This window comes from Syngnathoides biaculeatus, chromosome 20 (assembly GCF_019802595.1).
Source record: "Syngnathoides biaculeatus isolate LvHL_M chromosome 20, ASM1980259v1, whole genome shotgun sequence".
Classification (NCBI taxonomy): Eukaryota; Metazoa; Chordata; class Actinopteri; order Syngnathiformes; family Syngnathidae; genus Syngnathoides; species Syngnathoides biaculeatus.
The window spans coordinates 4977360-4996296 of NC_084659.1; the positions used below are offsets into that span (position 1 = coordinate 4977360).

General features: G+C 55.3%; 3 protein-coding genes across 5 annotated transcripts; 1 reads left to right on the forward strand and 2 right to left on the reverse strand.

The window, feature by feature from the left end:
- The first annotated feature begins 6 nt into the window (after positions 1-6).
- Positions 7-4663, forward strand: lta4h (leukotriene A4 hydrolase). 2 transcript variants are annotated; one of them, XM_061806321.1, is made up of 19 exons: positions 7-259; positions 729-859; positions 933-1053; positions 1197-1265; positions 1413-1517; positions 2130-2182; positions 2279-2351; positions 2433-2573; positions 2650-2673; positions 2746-2816; positions 2892-3003; positions 3073-3217; positions 3286-3389; positions 3462-3532; positions 3603-3657; positions 3732-3827; positions 4154-4236; positions 4317-4421; positions 4485-4663. In XM_061806321.1, exons 1-19 carry the CDS (start codon positions 110-112, stop codon positions 4609-4611), a joined length of 1836 nt encoding a protein of 611 aa, XP_061662305.1. In that variant the 5' UTR covers positions 7-109; the 3' UTR covers positions 4612-4663. The 2 variants fall into 2 exon arrangements, with proteins under 2 accessions (XP_061662305.1, XP_061662306.1); XM_061806322.1 differs by lacking the exon at positions 7-259 and having other exon boundaries at positions 728-859; positions 943-1053.
- Positions 4664-4794: 131 nt separating this feature from the next.
- Positions 4795-8727, reverse strand: wu:fb05h10 (F-actin-monooxygenase MICAL3). Its single transcript, XM_061807953.1, has 8 exons — positions 8723-8727; positions 8512-8608; positions 8363-8437; positions 8236-8295; positions 7910-8173; positions 7580-7709; positions 6793-6892; positions 4795-6716 (listed from the first exon to the last, which is right to left on the reverse strand). Exons 1-8 carry the CDS (start codon positions 8725-8727, stop codon positions 6524-6526), a joined length of 924 nt encoding a protein of 307 aa, XP_061663937.1. The 3' UTR covers positions 4795-6523.
- Positions 8695-18930, reverse strand: LOC133493219 (protein-methionine sulfoxide oxidase mical3a-like). 2 transcript variants are annotated; one of them, XM_061806300.1, is made up of 22 exons: positions 18584-18930; positions 17690-17897; positions 17512-17628; positions 16953-17054; positions 16721-16876; positions 15396-15496; positions 14347-14604; positions 13645-13760; positions 13419-13542; positions 13263-13350; positions 13042-13189; positions 12329-12525; positions 11974-12104; positions 11848-11895; positions 11611-11778; positions 11511-11549; positions 11264-11423; positions 10557-10657; positions 10248-10308; positions 10059-10188; positions 9210-9373; positions 8695-9122 (listed from the first exon to the last, which is right to left on the reverse strand). In XM_061806300.1, exons 1-22 carry the CDS (start codon positions 18860-18862, stop codon positions 8746-8748), a joined length of 3273 nt encoding a protein of 1090 aa, XP_061662284.1. In that variant the 5' UTR covers positions 18863-18930; the 3' UTR covers positions 8695-8745. The 2 variants fall into 2 exon arrangements, with proteins under 2 accessions (XP_061662284.1, XP_061662283.1); XM_061806299.1 differs by having other exon boundaries at positions 11611-11895.
- Positions 18931-18937: the final 7 nt, after the last annotated feature.

Consider the following 18937-nt stretch of genomic DNA (forward strand, 5'->3'; position numbering starts at 1 on the left):
CGTCGGGCGGATAGGAGCGGTACTCGCGTGTTCCGGCTTCTAAGAAAGGCGCCCCCCAGCTCTCGCCGCCTTCACTTCGGAGCGCAAGGCAAGCAAAGAAGGAGCGAGCATGTCTGCAGACCCGTCCTCGTTCGCCTCCGCCGCCAAGTGCGTGAGCCGCCACCTCAACTTGAGCCTGCACGTCGACTTCGACAGTCGCGTCATCAGAGGGCGGGCGGCCCTGACGGTGGAAGTTCTGGAGGAGCGCTTCTCCGTCCTGGTGAGCGGCACCGGACACTCTCGTCTCACCTCACTTTTGGTGCCGAAACGGCGTTAGCATCCCTGCTAACCCCCGCGCCGAGTTGTTATTACACTGAGATAACACCTGACGGTCCCGAACTTTGACTTTTCGTTCCGTTTCGAGCAGGGCCGGGGAAAGAAAAGCTCGAAAGTGCTTTCAAATCAAACTCAAATGAAACGCAAAGAATTCAATCGCAAACCCGGAATTTCAAGAATAAGTTCCTCATTTTAATATGGTATTGTTTTAATGACGTCATTGAGAAACATTTCAATGGGTTTTTTTTTTTGGGAAATTTCACTTTTTCTGACAAATTATTTCAGTAGCCTCCATTTAATGTGTGTGTGTGTGTGTATATATATTTTTTTTTTTATTTTTTTTTTCCCCCCCCCCATTTACAAAAATCCAAAACCATTCTATCTTGATGGCGCTTTTTCATTATCTGCTGCAGACTTTGGACACCCGGGACCTGAAGATCCTGTCAGTCAGTGCTAACGGCCAGGCGGCCCGCTTTACGATGGGCCCTAAACACACCTTCAAGGGGACGCCGCTGGAGATCACGCTGCCCTTTGACCTTTCCCGGTGAGTCCGCCGTTGCGTCGCGCGCATCGATCACGCCGTCGCCGCACGCGGTTGACCGTGTCGGCCGGGTCAGCGGGCAGCAGGCCGTCGTGGAGGTGACCTACGAGACGTCGCCCGCCGCGCCGGCGCTGCAGTGGCTGACGCCCCGACAGACGGCCGGAAAGAAGCAGCCGTACCTGTTCAGCCAGTGCCAGGTGAGTCTCGGGTCGCCGGCCGTTAAAGGCAGCAGAAGCGTCCCGTCTCTTTCTTCACTTCCTTCTTTCTCAACCGGTTGCGTCTTTTCCTCTTTCGCCGAGCTGCGTTTGCGCCACGTCCTGAGGGCGCTTTTGTCTTCCAGGCTCATCACTGCCGGAGCATGCTGCCTTGCCAGGACAGTCCGGGCATCAAACACACGTACTACGCTCAGGTCAGTGCACGATTTCATTTCCAGTGAAATTCACTTTGATTGACTGATTTCGAAGATATTTCCGCGGGAAACTGCCCACAAGTCTCTCGGCTTGCCGAGCCCCGTGGCGCTAACCGCCAACCGCTAAATGTGTGCCCTGCCTTCCAGGTGTCCGTCCCCAAAGACTTGGTGGCGGCCATGAGCGCGCTGAGAGACGGTCAGGACGTGGACCCTCACGACAACGGCCGCATGGTTTACCGCTTCAGGCAGAACGTACTAACGAGCATTTCTTTCATGATCATGTGATTGACCGAGGCAAAGTCAAAGTACGCCGACGCGACTTTTTCCTGTAGCGCCGCCGAGTGTCACGACTGTAGGGACAAAATGGATCATCCCTCCATCCGGAAGAACGGAAAAGCCATTCTTGGCTTGCAAATGTTCGAGGAATAACGCCAGCACTCGAGACCGTTGCACGTGTGACGGCGATGTCTCCCTGACGTCAGTATTTTGCTCGCACAGCCTCCGCCGCGAGACGGCGGTCTGGCTGCGTTCAACGAGAACCTCGTTGACCTCATGCCGCCCGCATTTAAATCCTTTAGCATCGTGTGTTAGCGTTAAGCTAGCGGCTAGTCCGAAGGCAAACCCCTTCTCATCTGAAATGTGCATTTTTTTTGTTGTTGCGTAAGCTTTGTACTGGTAATCCTCGGCTAGGACTGACACAAAAGCACTTGAAGGCGTTTTTCTCACAATGTGCTGCTCCTTCGACTTTGAATGATTTCGCTGCCTCTGCCTCACACCTGACAAACCAAAAGTCGCAGACACCTCTCAAAACACTCCCAAGTTGGGTCGTTTCAAAATCAAAGCGCTTTCCCCCTTTGAGTTCAGGTTGCCATGCCATCTTACCTGATTGCCTTGGTGGTGGGCGCTCTGGAGAGCAGGTATGTTGTAGTCCCGCAAGTCCCGGTCCCGGTCTCGGCTCGGCTCGGCTCGGCTCAGCTCACCTGCGCCATACTCGTGACGTCCGCTTCTTTCAGGCAGATCGGGCCCCGGACCAGAGTCTGGTCAGAGGCGGAGTACGTGGACCGAGCCGCGTTCGAGTTCTCCGAGGTCCGTCGCCCGCAGGCAACTCGCACTCGCACTCGCGTCCGAGCGCCTCACGTGGTGTCACCGTGTGCTTGCGGCCGACAGACGGAGACCATGTTGAAGACCGCAGAGGACCTGGCTGGACCTTACGTGTGGGGGCAATACGACATTCTGGTCCTCCCACCGTCGTTTCCCTACGGCGGCATGGAAAATCCGTGCCTGACCTTTGCCACGCCCACACTTTTGGTGAGCACACCCACGCGGGGACGCACACACGACTCAAGTTCCGTGAACATGTCGACTTTGTGCGTTGTGATCTCAGGCCGGAGACAAGTCCCTGTCCAACGTAAGTCTGTCCCGCCTGCCGTCAAGTCTCTGTCACCTTGGAAATGCGTCGAGGTCTTCCTCTCGCCGCTAGGTGATCGCTCACGAGATCTCGCACAGCTGGACTGGGAACCTTGTGACCAACGAGACCTGGGAGCACTTTTGGTAACCACCCCTCATCTTCTTCCCCGCTGCACGTTGGCCCGCCGCTGATCAGCCTTTGGCTTTTTGTTCATGCAGGCTGAACGAGGGTCACACTGTATACCTGGAGAGGATGATTGGCAGACGTCTGGAAGGGGAGCACTTCCGTCAGTTCAAGGCCATGGGGGGCTGGAAAGACCTCCAGGACTCTGTGAGAACCGAAGCACACCCTCGGGCGGTCTTGACACGAGCGTGACAGCGCATTTTTGTTGTGGCTCAGGTGAGTACATTTGGAGCTAAAAACCCCCTGACAAACCTGGTCCCAAGCCTGCAGGACGTGGACCCGGATGACGCCTTCTCGTCTGTCCCGTACGAGAAGGGCTTTGCTCTTCTGTACCACCTGGAGGAACTCCTGGGGGGTCCCGGTAACACACTCGCTCCACCGTGTCCCGCCGCCCTCCTCGCGACCATCTTTTGAGTGTTTCCGTTTCAGAAGTCTTCATGGGCTTCGTGAAGGCCTACATCCAAATGTTCGCCTACAGGAGCGTCACCACGGACCGGTGGAAGGACTTCCTCTTCGCGTATTTCAAAGATAAGGTGAGCGCAGCGGGAGGTCGGGTTGGATCGGTCCTCGATCTGCGAGACAGCTTGTTTCCCTTTGCGTCTCAGATGGAGGTCTTGAACAAGGTGGACTGGAACGCGTGGATGTTCACACCCGGGATGCCGCCGGTGAAACCCCAGTGAGGACCAATCAGTTTCGAGTGAAGCGTTTGGCACCCTTCCGATGTATTCTTTGGCTTTGCCTTTCAGCTACGACACCACCCTTGCGGACGCCTGCATTGCGCTTTGTCAGAGGTGGACCCAGGTGAGACCCCGAGACCCTGCATCTTTTTTGGTTTGAATGTCCAGCTCAGAAACTTGTCCCGATTCCCTCTCCAGGCCAAAGACCAAGATCTGAGTGGCTTCAGCGCATCAGATGTGAAGATGTTGTCGTCCCACCAACTGATTGAGTTCTTGTCCCTCCTTCTCCAGGAGGTAAAACTCAACAAGAATCCTGGTTCCAATCCAGGGTAGCCATCAGAAGTCATCGGTTCCAAAACTGGCCTCTGAAAATCCCGTTGCTGTGATTGAGGAACGCAAAACATTTGCAAACGCGCCCCTTTGAGGGAGGCGGCCGGTTTGACGCCGCTCAAAAGCGGCAATTTGCAAACTTTTGATGTGGGCGCTCGGCCCTTTCCTTCAACTTCTTTGATGAGGATTGATCGGCGTTCCGAAAGTCCTTCCGGGTTTCTGGTGCTCCGCCCCCCCAACCTCAAGCACCTCCTTTTTTGGTTTGTTTTATTTTATTTTTTTCTTTACAGGAGGCGCTTCCTTTGAGCCACGTGAAGAAGATGCAGGAGGTCTACGATCTCAACGGCCGCATGAACGCCGAGGTCCGCTTCCGGTGAGTATCGGATCCGGGACCCGCCGCCCCAGCATTCGTGACCCGGCTCTTCGACCCGTGATCGCTCACCCTTTTGCCAGGTGGTTGCGACTGTGCGTGCGGTCCTGTTGGGAGGAGGCGGTCCCCGCGGCGCTCCGTATGGCGACCGAACAGGGCAGGATGAAATTCACGCGACCGCTCTTCAGGTATTGGCGCGACCGCTCTCGCTGGCCCGACGCAGTCACGACAATCCCGCTCTGCTCCTCCAGGGAGGTCTTCAACTTTTCGAAGTTCAAAGAAGAAGCGGTGCGAGTGTTCCTGGCCCATCGGGGGGCCATGCACCCAGTGACCTCCGGACTGGTCGCCAAAGACCTGAAGGTGGCAGCGGACCAGTAGGATGCAAAAGTGCCAAATAAAATCTTTGTCACGTCGAATGTGCATCTTTCTTCATTTCCCCTGGACGCGCTCTCGTTGTAACAGGAAGTCCGGAAGAAAGTTGCGCTTTTTGGGGCGCGTGGCTCGGGGTGACGACATCGGTTCAGTGTGGTCTGGGCTGTGGTGACATTTCATCATTATTTTGCAAAACAAACGACAGAAAATTGTGCTTCGGTTTGTCGTCTCCGTGTCTGCAACAATTCATCCCAGATTACATTTCAAGGCCCAATTTTTAACCGTTTGGAACTGAAAAATGGAGGATTGCACACTGAACTTTCCATTGGGGACAGCGTCAGGATGCTAACCCTGTCTCAAAATGATGCCACACTGTCTTTTTGTGTATTTTTTCCACTTTCAAAATTCAACCCAATTTGGAACCACAAGCCGGAAGTTGTCAAGGTACACAAAGTCAAAGGATGGGTTGAAAACTGAACCACCAAAAAGAAAAAACTTCAACCTGGAGAGCAATTCCAGTTGACACGTGATCACAACGTCCATTCATCTGTTTTCTCAAGCGCGACTTTCTCATCCGGGGGACGGGTCGCCAGTCAATGATCGGAACAGAGATTGATTCGCGATTGTTTGGCCTCACTTGTGATCACTGCGCTAGTAACCAGAGACCAGTTTCCGAAGGAGGTGGTCCTCATGTCCGTCTCGCAGTTCTGAGGTGCGGTTGCGGACTCCGTTTGGAAGCTCGAGTGGGTTCGCTTGTTTAAAGACTGGAAATTGTCCATGTGTGCTGTCGACACGCTGGCAGATGCTTGTCTGCCCCTCGCGGTTGACCGACGACCAGTCCCGGATGGAGCAAATCACGATCGGCGTGACAGAAAACAGGGACGAAGCTTCGGATGGATGAACACGGCGGCCCCGCCCGCCTTCAGGTCAGTAGACAGACACATTGATTGCAGACCAGATCTTCAGAGGTCCTCAGTGCCTGGCTCAGGTCCAGTCCATTGAGGCTTTGAACTTTTGGTCTTCCTGGCGGTCCTGCCGTCGCAGCTCTTCCAGCAGAGGCACCAGAGCCCTTCTTCGGTCGACCACTTGCAGCATCTCCTCCAGGATGGAGCGTTCCTTGGCGAGCTCCTCGTCGTCCTTCAGCCGGTCTGCCACAAGGACCGCTGGATGAGCACACGAGAACAACAAGAGGCCCAAACGAGGACAACAAAAGGACCAGAGGAGGACCACACGTCCCACACAAGGACCACGGGAAGACCACGCTGGGAATCACATGGGGACCGAACGAGAACAACACAGAGACCGCATGGGGATCAACTGAGGACCACACACATACCACATGAAGACCATATGTAGACCACATGCTGACAACAACAACACAGACCACACGTGATTCACAAAATACAAGAAGATCAGGCGCGAGAACCTGGGGACCGCAGCGCGCCGAGCACACAGACCACATGAGGACCAAACAGGAACAAGGTGGGAGACCACATGGGGACCAAAGGAGTACCCGATGAGGACAACACAAGGACCACACGAGGATGACACGTGGACTGCACGAGGTCCACACGTGAACTGCATGAGACCCACTCATGCACCTCAACAGAACTGCACAAGGACCAGGCTATGACAGCACGGGGATCAAACGAGTGCCGAAACAAGGACCGCAGGAGCAGCAAAGGAAGACCACACGTGGACTGCACGAGGACCATACGTGCGCCTCAAAAGAAGCACACGAGTACGGCACAATGGCAACACGGGGACCAAAGGAGGACTACGCGAAGACCAAACAAGCATCAAAACAGGACCACTCCAACAAACGTGTCTGAGTTCCACAAAATTGTCGGCCTCGGCCTCGCAAGACACCGATATCTCCCGGCGACAGGCCGGACCAAACGGAATCGGCCTATTTTCATCAGGTCAGGTGTGGGAAGCACAAGATAACTGACTCGGCAGCAGAAAAACTACGTCCGGCTATCCGAAAAGTGCACTTAAGTCCAGGCCGCAAGAATTTGATCCCCGTCCGTCGCTTACCGTCCAGCGTCATCCGGTCTCTCAAATCCTGCTGGAGTCGACTCTGCCTGTCCTCCAGCTGCAGTTCTCGTGCACTGAAGCCACAAAAGGTCACAGGTCAAAAACCCGCCGGTACAGCGGACGTATCGGCCGGGGCGGAGGCTCACGTACAATATCGCGAGCTCCGACTCGTACCGAACCAGAAGGTTCTTCCGCTGGGCCAACTGGAACCAAAGCTGCATGAGGCCGGTTTTGTCGCGAGCGGCCACTCCTACAAAATCAGCAGGGCAGAGAGTGGTCACGTGATCTCTTTCGCGGTGGGCCAATCGGCTCTCTCGCTCGAGCGAGTCAGTTTGGATGCGTGCGCTCCGCGATACGTGAAATCCACAAAGTAGCTGCCGCATTTTGCCGGTGACAGTCGTCGTAGCCTACATTGTCAATGAACGTTCCCGTTTCAAGCAAGTCTCGAGTTGGTGTGGCAAAATCGAGCCACTTGGCACTCGCTCACTGGACTCTGTTCCAGGTTCCAAAATGCAGATTCTTTGGGGGGGGGGGGGGGGGGAAACGAGACTTTGAGGGCAAAATGCGGTGGCTCCCCCGGTCGGCCATTATTTAACGTTCCAGTTTGGTCTGGGTCGCGTCCGAACGCCTGCTCCCTTCCCTTCGAGGATTTGTTCTTTGGGTTTCCGGTCCGGAGAGAAGGGAGAAAGGCGTCGGGACACGGACGGGTTTGTGCACCTTCAAGGCAGGCTTCCCAAATTTATTCAAGCGGAGAAGAAAAAACATTATGAGACGTGCGAAAACATTATGAGACGTGCGTGCTGCAGGTCGAACAAAGAATCTCGTGAAGGAAAATTAGTCTTAGTCCAATGAATTTGGACGAGTCTACGGAAGGGTTCGGGTGGGGCAAAGACGGTCAGTCGGAATCTGGACTTTGTGAGTGCCGCCGACAATTTACCTCCTCCGTCTCCGGCTCCGTCTCCTCCCCCTTTTTCTTCTTCTCCTCGGAGACTTCGCTCCAGCGCGACCCCCGTGGCCTCCAGACGTCGCTGCTCCTCCTCCAGCAGCTGCAGCTCTCTCTGGATCAGCTGCCGCACAAAAAGAACTTTCAGGGTTCGGGCAACCTCCATTATTCTTAGAAAATGCTTACTGGCGGTTAGGCCCACTTCTTGAAGTATTGGGGGGGAAGGGTGGGTTTATTTTGAAATCTGGGTATTATAATCCACACACAGATTGTGACAGTGCTCCAAAGCGGCATCCTCGAGCGAGTCCGGACCGGTGCGCTCACCTGAGCTTCGTGCAGCCTCTTCAGTTCTCGCCGCTTCGCTCGTCTCCGTGCGCTCTTCCGAAGCTGGCGGCCATTCCCGGGGTCCAGACGCTCACCCCGCCACCCGGTCCGGAAGTGGCTCTCCGTGCGGAACAGGGTCTCCGCCACGCTGAGACCGGAGGGCTCCTCGGGCCGAACCAGGACCCCCACCACCTCGGTGGAGCAGGACGAGCGGCCGTCGGAGTGCCGAGGAGGACTCGTTCTCGGGAAGCGTTCCCGCAAGAACTGCGGAGGAGATTTCGTGAGCTGCGGTGACGGCGCTCCAAACGGCACACGCTCGGCGCTACCTTGGTGGGCCTCGCCCGCTTGAAGGCCAGCGCGTGAGGAACGTACACGGGCGACCGCATCTGAGACGGACGGAAGACGAGGTCGGTTCGAGTCGCCGGCGACGGCCGAGACTCGAGCGGAGCTTACCTGCGCCGGGCCGTCCCGCTCGTTGACCGCAAGGCCTTCCGAGCGGGCGGCGATCCGGAGCGTCTCCAAAGGCAACTACAAACGGCAACAGCACGCATCGCGTCATTTCCCGTCGGAGCGTTTTTTGGTTTTCTTGTGACCACTCTTACGTTGTTTTTGGACGCCAACGAGCATCCGCGCCCCGCGTCGCCGGCCTGCGGCACGGGGACGTCGCCGGCCTGGTCTGCTCGGAGAAACGAAGACCGACTTCAAGCACAGTCATTGACATGAACGTCGACTGCGGAGGTGACGGCAGATCTATGACGTCGTCGCTATGACGAGGAGGGCCGCTACAGCTTAAACAATCGTCATAGCGGCGACGTCATCAACTAGACCCGCCGTAGCTACGAAGTCGCCACCGGCGCATACCGGCGACACGGTCGCGTCGTACCTTTTCTCTTGTTCCTGGAGAACACGGCCTTCCACAGAGCCTTGGGCCCTCCTCCCCGGTGTGATTGACAGGAGGGTGGGGCTTTGAGATGTGGGCCACAGGTCCCCGCCCCCTTCTCCGGAGAGCGGTTGTCTTCCGAAGCCGGTCCGGCCCCTTCCGCCGTCGGGGTTTCCGTGACAACAGGCGGCTCGGCGGACGGAGCCCCCCTTTCCAAAGGGGAGGTGGAACAGATGGAGGAGGCGGAGTCAGCCTTGGTGACAAAGGAGGCGGTGGACGGCGTGTTTGGGAAGGGCAGAGGCTCGCCGAGCGGCGGCGTGACGTCGCCCGTGTCTGCGGGCCGCACCGGATCGAACCGTCGGAATCGGCGCCCTTATTGATCGAAGACGTCGGCGCTGCGGTGGAAGCACACGCACTGACCGTCGCCGAAGTCTTCCTCGCTGCACGTCTCCTCTTCGTCTTCCTCGTTCTCCTCCTCCTCGCCCCCGCGGCCCACCAGCGCCTCCTTCCGGGCCGCTTCGGATGCCAGACGGGCCGAAGTCGGCGTCCCCGCCTCACGCTCAGAAGTGAACACAGTCTGAGTACTGCAGTGGAATGTGCAATTATTAGTTCATTCCCAACAATCCTTTTACTTAATTTTCCTCGACCTGCGGTACGTTGCGCTCAAACTAGACTGGAACAGACAATCGGGCCAAAAAAAAAAATAAATAAATAAATAATTGCCTGATCTCGCAGATTTTGCAAGCGCTTATTCGACGCCAAGCGAGCAAGCGGGCCAGCGTAAAAGTCGACCCCCGCCCCCCTCCATTCGGCATTTGTGAATTCACCTTTAGGCAGACTCGATCCAATTGCTTGGACACATTTTCGGCCGGTTTATCAGCGCTTCGAGAAGAATTTGGGGGAGTTCAAAATAGATTTTGATGAGATGGGCCTTCATTCTCCACAGTTTTTGGCTTTTCACCATCTCTTTCCTCCGCGAATAACGGCGATCTTCTGCATTGCCTTTTCTCACATTTATCCAACCCTAAAAACCAGAGAAGGAAAAGCACAACGTGGCTCTTTCCAACCAAGCCCGCCAGCCCACATTTGGATGGCACACAGACACGTTTGAAATGGACAAGAGCGTGGCGCGGCGTTTTTTTTTTTTTTTTTTTTTTAAGCATGAGTGACTTCGTTGGCTGGCCATTCAAAATTTGAAGAGTACAAAACTTGTTCCGGAGCCCGAATGCGGCTCGATATTTTCTCAGGGTCGGGCAAGCGCTCGGTCACCTGCGAGTCAGGACGTCCTTTTCGGCGCTCAGGTTGAAACCCGTCAGGATCTCCTCGGGGATCTCCGCCGCCTCCCCTTTGTCGTTCTCCAATTCGACTCGCTCGCGGGTCACTGACATCACGGAAAAAACTACACACAACGCGTATTGGAAGGAGTTTGTCAAAGTGTGCTCGCTCGAGTCCACTCACCTGATAAACGGCGAGACTCTGTTGCCACGGAGACGTACGAGACCCCAGACGACAGCGACGTCTGCGGAGACCAGACGACGGTGTCGTCATTATTCCCGAGACGGATGGAATACTTCTTTGCTCAACGCCTTGCCACAAACTTTGCGGGATTTAAGATGACAACCGTCGTTAAAGCTTCACTCTTGTTTGTGGTATTTGGGTAAAGAAATGAAATACAGGACAGGAATTTTACTTTCTTCCCAGGACAAGCGAGGGAACAAAAACGCCGCAGCAGCGCACAGTGAAGGAGAACAACTGGTATGCACTTACGCAAGATGTCCGCTGCTGACGCGACGGCGCGCGATTGTTACCGAGCGCCGAGGGACTGCGAGGAGCGGACGAGCCGCAGCTCTGTGCGCACGAAAACTTTCCTGAGAAAAGAAGACAAAGAAAAGAAAAGGTCATGCTTCACCAAACGACGGAGGAGCGCCATTCACATTCAAGAGCGGAGCCCCCCCTCCAGGTGTGAAAAAAAAAAAAGAAACTGCAAGACTGGAGAAACCAGAGGGCGCGTCCTCCTTTGGGGACGGGTGTCCTGGGGCCAATCCCGCCTGACGTCCATTTGGACTCTTTGCTTTGTTGAAATTGATGTGGCCGCGGTGCAGGTTTTTGTTTCGTGACATCATCAAGTACTGACTTGACGTTCGGTTTAGTTTGGGAGGTGTCAAAGCATTTTTGGGATCCATGAATACATGTTTCATTTTATTTTTGCGGCCTACTGTTGTTGTTTTTGTCTCAACGGGACGATCCTGTCTCCGTAATTCCAACGGATGCAAAGTCCGTTGGGTTCTTTTTAGTGGTCCCGGATGATGTTCGGCTTACGTAGGGCGGAACCGGCCCGGGTCCCGGGGTCAGCGGAGGGTCAAATGTCAACGTGGTGGAGTGCGCCCACACAATGAAAGTCAATCAATTTGCTCAGAAAGGCCGGCAACCTCACCTTTGACCTTTACACGGGACAGGCGCACACGCGCACTCACCGCTGGCGGCGTGGAAGCGGTACGCGGCGATTCTGAGCGTGCCGCGACACGCGTGGCACACAAAGCAGCTCCGATGGAAGAAAAGCCCTTCGGCGCTCAGACGCTCCATCACGTAAACTTTCTCGTTGCAGAAGAAGCACACGTCGCTGACAGACGCGGTCTGGACGCGCGCACACACAAGCACGAGTCTGGCTGAAAAAAAAAAAAAAAAAATCAACAAACAAGGAGATCGGCGTCGCGCTCCTACCGTCTCGTCGCGCTCGGCAACCAGCTGGGAGTCCACTTCCTGTTTGGAGAAAATATTCAGCCGCATTGCGCTCGCTCTGACGTCACAAGCGCCGACGTACCAGTGAGAGCTCGGCGGCGGCGGCAGAAGACGAAGAAGAAGAAGAAGAAGAAGAAGAAGCGTTGTGGCCCAACTTGATCTGCAGCAGGTCAGCAATCAAATGCACTCGGGACCCGGGAGCCCGAGCCCGAGCCAGAGCCCGAGCCCGAGCCGCGAGGCCGTCGCCAGTCTGATTGGCAAAAAAGGAAGTCTCGTTTGCGACACCGTCATCGCAAATCAATCGATGCGCCGTGGTCACCTGCCGCTCGTCTCGCTTCTGCTTCTTGTCCGGACTGCCTGTGGGCTCCTGCGGACCAAACGGACTTGAGACTTGAAGGCGTCGCCGGCGGACGCAGAACAAACGAGAAAAAACAAATCCAAATACCTTGGAGCGTTGATGACGTGACAGGTCGAGTCCAAGTCTGCTGAGGAGGGAGGCCGGGGTCACCAGGGCCGCTCTGACCTCTGAACTGTGGGACAGTGACCCTGAAGGTGGCACACTGGACCACTGCGGTACTGGGAAGTAATACCAGGAGGCCTTCTTAGGAAGGTGGACTTTGCAAAGAAGAATTTTCAAGGAATTCATCTAATCTGGGGTCAGGGTTGGGGGGGGGGGGGGAGATGCAGGTCGCCCCATCCCCCCCCCCCCCCCCCCCCCCGATGGTTTAATTCCCCAAGTTCATTCTTTGAACAAGAAGCGCCACGATGAATAACTTTTTGGAATTTTCTAAATGTCTGACCCGTCCAGGGCGGAGCATCTCGGAGCAGCTGGTAGAACTGGCTGAGGTACATGACCATGGACAGCGGGTCCGGTTCCGCCGCCGACGTCATCTCTTCCGCCGTCATGAGAGGAGGAATCCCAAATTCCCGCTCGCACAGGTCAAAGGCCAGTCGGAGGTTTTCTTCCTCCGACGCCGGGTCGAGCGAGTCAAAGTCTCTGCGGACACGCAAACAACACGACGACGTCGACACGTCGGGAGAAAAGCAGCCCAATCGCCCTACCGGGGAGAAAAATTCCTTGTGTGTGGTTTCGTACTTGGCCATTAAAGCAGATTCCGATTCTGCTGAAGCAGAGGACGACCTCCGCTAAACCGCAGTAGGTCACGGGCCACATTGCCGAACGAAAAAGGAGACGCTAGCGAGTATTGCAGTTTGGATGCGTTGCTCCGTTTGGGGAGCGGTCGGAACGACCCGAACATCCATGTTATTTACCGTTAGCCCATCCGTGTCATTTCTCTCTCTTTTTGTGTTGTTAGCGTTAGCATTCACAAAAAGAAAAGTTTGGATTTCAGGTTTGGAGCCCAGAGTTTAAACATCCGCCTCAGCATTGCCATCCAAACGTGTCGGCTGGCTGAACAAAACAATTCCAGCTCACCCGCCAACTCAACCGAGACCACTGCCGAGGGCCAAGAAGGCGTGTTTGGGGTTTTGCGGTTTGGTTTGGTTTTTTTACATGAGTTCGGGTCTGTAGCGGTGAACAAGGGCACACAGAGCCACGCCGCTCCTCCACGACGTCGTCAGGTCGCTCACGGCAACGCCGCGGTAACCTCGGGTCTGCTCCCGACACCACCGCAGAAGCTGATTGGACTCGGACAGCGAATCTGCTCGGGCGACACGACACGCCGCTTCAAGCCAGCCGCTTCGAGGCGACGGAAGGAAACGAGGGCATCTCACCTGGCGTCCACGGCGACGCTTCCACGACGCCAAGCGTCTCTGGGTCTCGCCCCGCCTCCTCCCCCACGTCGACCACCAAGTGTCGGACCTGGACAGGAAGCAGCTGAAACAATCTTTCCCCGTGATCGTTTCCTTCCTTTGTTTATTTTCAAGGACCTGCTCGGGTGTGACGCTCAGACAGACGTTGACGTAGCGACTGGACGGGTCCAAAGAGTACACCGCAAAGTTCTTCTGCATGTTCTCCGGCGTGGTCTGAGCCAACAAACGGTAGACGCTCTCTCTGGACGACAAACAGACCAACGGACACTCACACCGAGGAAGGCGGGCGGACGGACGGCCTGCGAAGGGTCCCTTTCGTCCGGGTCATTTCGTTTCCTCTCACCTCTCAGCGAGGAGGTCCAGAACTAAATCCCCTCGGCACCATCGACGAATCATCCAAGCCGCGTCGAGCGCGGCCAGGAAGCCGCGAGCGACGCCCGTTCCCATCGGCCAGAAAGGCTGCAGACGGCCAGGACCAGGCCCACAAGGACAGTTTTGACATTCAGCGACTCGATCTGAGGACCCGCCTTCATATTTCACATTTATTCGATCAATTCCAAACGACTTTGCTATACTTATACACACACACACACACACACATAATACCTATACATATATATATATATATATATATATATACACACACACACACACACACACACGCACACACACGACTATGTAACGACAAAGTTGACCGTAACGGCAGCTTTTACTCCGGCTATTGTCCCACGACTGTAGGCTCATTTCGAGGCCCGCACTTCTACGTGAAACGCGTACAAAGTCCGCAATTCGGGCAGCTCTGCTCAAAAGTCGCCGGGAAGGCCGAGGAGACTCGTTTCTTGTCGCCGACGAGCTTTACACGCGCAAGTCGGCGGGTGTCCAATCGATTTTCGGCAAAACCCGCAGGGAACGCCTCCGCCGTTCAGACTGACAAATGTGCCATTTGCGGTTCTGCATTTCATCAGAGCCACAAAATGGAAACTTTGGATTGCAACTAGCGACGCGGACGGGCTGATGTCGAGCCTTGCGGGTGAACGGGTCTGACCTCCAACAAGCTGTCCCCCACCAGCGTAACAAGCAGCTGGTGCCCGTGGCGCCTCCAGACCATGGCGGCGTTCTCCGACGCGTACATGCACGTGAAGTCAAACATGGCCACGTCCGGTTGGCCGTAGTGGTTGACGGCAAAGTCCAGGGAAGGAAGCTGCCCGTTTGTGCAAAAGTCGGCGGCCGTGCGGGCGAAGGCCCGTAACGCCTTCTGGTCCACGTTAGCCCGAGACAGAAGCAGCTCCGTGTCCGCAAAGTCCTGCAAGAGACCAAACGTCCGTCCGGCGTGGCGGAGAATCTGGTACTTGAGAGTCTTTGCTGAATAGGTTGCAATAAATGACGCCAATATCATTTCTTTAACGGGTCGCGCGTCGTAGAAGGACCGGTACGTCCAAATGTCTCCGGAAATGTCCGTGGTGACGCGTTTCGAGTCAAACCGAAATCGAGTGTGAAAATGTTGGCAGTATTTTTGCGGGACTTCCTCACTTGGAGCTTTTTGAGGGGGACGCGGATGGCCCCCAACTTTGGTGGGAGGGCTTCACGTTTGCTGGCGATGATGGATCGACGGCGAATTTCCTTCTCGAATGATTTGGGCCCAGTTCTTTTGTACCAAATAGGTCCTTGCACATTTGGCCTTGTGAAGACTCTGCATTATCGTCCCGCTTTTTTTTCTACGCTCGGGGCATTCTAAAATCCTGCATGAGGAAGTGAATGTTAGCAATTGGCGAGTGAGCAGTTCAGAGATGGTCGCAAGTACACCCGCGGCAAGGAGACGCACTTCAGACCAAGCGGCCCGGTAGGTCCTTTCAACTGGCATGAACAATTCTGAGAGGGTCTTTGGAAAATCTCGTTCTCGGGACTCGAAAGGTTTGAGCGGGACCGGTTTCCGACGACCTGAGATTGGCTGGCAACCGGCTGAGGGCGTGCCCCGCCTCCTGCGCAAAGATAGCCGGGATATGCTGCGGTGCTCCCTCGTGAGGATAAGAGTCTCAGGTCGGTCGGACTCGAAGCGGGACCAAGCTAGCTACGGACGACAACGGGCAAGTTTACCTGTAAAATGACTCGCTTGTCCAACAGGCTGCGCTTCTTGGCAGTCATCACAAAGTAGTGGGTGTCGTCTTTGTAGTACACCACGTTCTCCAGGTCGACGCCTGGAACATTCACGCACAGGAAGGCTTCAGATGGCACACGAGGGAGGCCAAGTTAATCATTGTAACCGAGACCATCATCACAACCGCGGCTAAGATCACATCGTCGGCATTTCTGCCCTCGTCCCGGAAGTCAAACGACGACGACGACGACAGCGCACAAAGGACGGAGGCGCCCCCCCCGCGCGCGCGCGCGCGCACGAGTCGGCCAGAGGTCAGGTCAAGGTGAGCAAATGCATCAACTAGTCACCGGCGATACTTGTTGGACTCTCGCAAGACGAGCTCAAGCGTGCTTTCGTCCCATCGCTGGCCTGGATGACTTCTCATTTGCTTCAAAAAAACTGACATTAAAAAGTGAAGTCCCTCCAACTCGCTCCACGAGCTCAGCGATAAAATGAACTGAACAACAACAGCCAAGCGGTTTGCGATCATGGATGGGCCAAACTGAAAAAAGGTCACTCGGGACGGCGGCGCCCACGAGCAACGGGTGGATTTCGCCAATCGGGGGGAATTTTGGCCCGCAAATTTAGGTCTTATCCTACAAGACTCAGCTGAGCACTGAGATGTGCCACTTTTGACTGTCTCCCGATAACCAGGTCCCGAAGTCCAACTGTGGCCGACAAATAAACCGACCCAGAGAAAGTTTGATGTGAAAAAGGGAACGTAAAGGATGATAAAAAGCATCCGACTGAGGAACAAGAAAGCGGCCGTTTCTCAAAACACGATTTCAGGTTTTGTATGATTGGGTCTTCCCAGGACGGCACAATGGATTTGCCACTTCCGCCTCCGTTCCGCTCGGGGGCGAGGACCGCAAAAAAAAAAAAAAAAAAAAGACGGGCTTTGTTTTCACGAAATCTGGAGACTGGAGACCGACGTCGACGGCAGAACGCAACCTTTGTGGACCAGGAAAAACTTCAAATGCCAAACTTGTATCTTCACGTGAGGGCTCTGTCGCAGATGACAACATTCTCTGAAAAGCCCAAAGATGTTTGCGTGTCGAGTGATTTCAGCAGCAAAAGATCCGGCGCCTGCCATACACGATGTGACATGGAGGAGATACAAGGAGAATTATCCTTGAGCCATCGTCCCAATTCCCGCAGATTTGGGACGCGGGACAAAACAACGAACGCGAGCTTCCTTGATAATCGGGGTCAGACGGATCAGCCTCGGACTCGTTCTCGCCCCCTCTCTATTTCGAAGCCAACGTCACGCGTCTGGGAAGTCTACCGGTTTCCTGTCGGAGGTCCTGGAAGAACTTCTGGTTGAAGATGGACGCCACGCCACTGATCTCCTCCACTTTGGCTTCGGCGCGAGTGTTTAGGTTTTTAAAATTTGCCGTGATGGCGATAGCCAGCTTGCCGCGGAACTCTTTCCGCCGAAAACCTGCAGGGGAACAAATCAGTCCCTTACACCTGAAAACGGACACTCGGTCAATGAATTGTGCTCAGTTTCGACGTACCGGGCAAGGTGTTCCTGTGACCATCTGCTCCCACAATGACGTCGTACTGCAGCCGATTGGCCACGTGAGACTTTGGCCACGCCTCTATCGTCCACCCCGCCTCTGGACAGACAGACGGACAGCTGGCTAGATAATGTCCTACAAACGGGGAAAAGACCGGAAGACAAGCAAAGGCAAGAGTTGCATCCGTAGGACGGTACCTGAAAGATGGGGGGGGAGAGAGAGAGAGAGAGAGAGAGAGAGAGAGAGAGAGAGAGAGAGGAGAGAGAGAGAGAGAGAGAGAGAGACACAGACAAGTAGACAGACGGGACGGCGGCAGTAGACAAGATGGGCCGGTGGAGGGAAAGCACCCGGAGACAAGTAGGTGGCCCGTCTCCGAAGCCTTTCTTGACCTTGGTCAGGAAAGGTCAACGGGTCAAGGAGGGATGCAAAAAAAAAAAAAAAAAAAAAGGGCAGCAGCTCCAAGAACGTCCAGGTCACTTCGCTTGGGTGGAAAAGCAAAGACGAGAATCCGAAAAAGACTACAGAGAGAGCGACAAGAACCCAAGAAGAGTCTCACTGGGTTGTTGTTGGTCAGGAGGCGGCTGCACCACACGCTTGAACTCCACGTTGACGTGAACTTCCACGCCGACCAGTAGCGCCACCTTGAGCAGAACCAACTGAAGCTGCCGAATACCTACGGAGGACAAAAGGAGTGACGGCCGAGCGCGGCAAGCGGGGGGCGGCGGCGTGCTCACTGATGTGGTCGATGGAGCCGGCGCAGAACTTTCCGTAGAATTTCTTGGCGCCGAGTCCGCGCAGGTCGTGGATGGTGAAGGGCCACAGGTGGAGCACGTTGTTCCTGGAGAAGGAGTCGCGCTTCTCCAGGACCACCACGCGGGCCCCCAGGAAGCTCAACTCCACCGCCACACGCAGGCCGCACGGCCCCGCCCCAATCACGGCGCACTGACCAATCAGCAGACGGCGCAGTCATGACATCAGGCAAGAAAAGCCACTCCACAGACGAAAACCTTCGTGCCAGTATGTACAGCCTTCTCCATCGCGGTTCGGCGAGCCCGTCGCTTCAAAACTTCTTAAAGTCTGAATCAAGAGATGCCGCAGTCTTCGTTTGGATGCGTTGCTCCTCCGTTTGTGCGTTGGAGCGGCAGTCGCGATGACTTCCCGTCGTTTGATGCGAATTTTGGTTACCATCGAGTTTGGTTGAACATTTGGATTTGGAAATACACCACGTTCAATTCTGGGCAGTTTTCGACCAATTTAACTGGAAGGGAGGAGAGTGGCGGAGTGAGCGCCATCTGGGGCGCAAAATCTTAACGAGTGCACTGGGAGAAGTGGGCACAGACTTTGCGCTAGTTGGTCACGAGTTTTGGTTTTTCGATCGAAATCATATCATTGTTTTACTCACCATTTTTTTGTGCTTTTTTACCCTCATTGTAGGTTGTGCTGTTTAGTGACTCAATGCTCATTTTCAAGTTAGCACGAGATGCTAATTGCTGCCATCTTGTTACAGTAATGTGTAGTCATCGCATGGGGGGGGTCCAGGCACAGTGTGAGGTGGCACAGGCCCCCCGACCCAGACGGAACGTGAATCGATTAGAAGTGTGTGTGTGTGTGTGTCTCGGTGAACATACCGTGGCGTTGCGGCAGGCGCGGTTCTGCAGGTATTCCTGCCGAGAAGCCCGACGGTCCAGTTTGGCCCACAGAGCGTTGGCCTTCCAGTAGCTGAGGCGCCGCTTGATGATCCGGTAAAGCGGTCGTTCGGCCTGGCCGCCGGCGTGATCCGGATCCGGATCCAGATCCAGATGCTCGCAAAGCTGGCTGAAGGAACGCAGCGCCGCCCTGCAGGTGGACGCTGACACAAACTCGTCAAACAACTCCTGGGCTTTTTCTGGGTCGGACTCTGTTTCCATGGTGACGCCCCCCGCCCCAGCTCCCCCAAAAAGCACCACGACGACGACGATGATGATGATGATGGTTATGTGTGA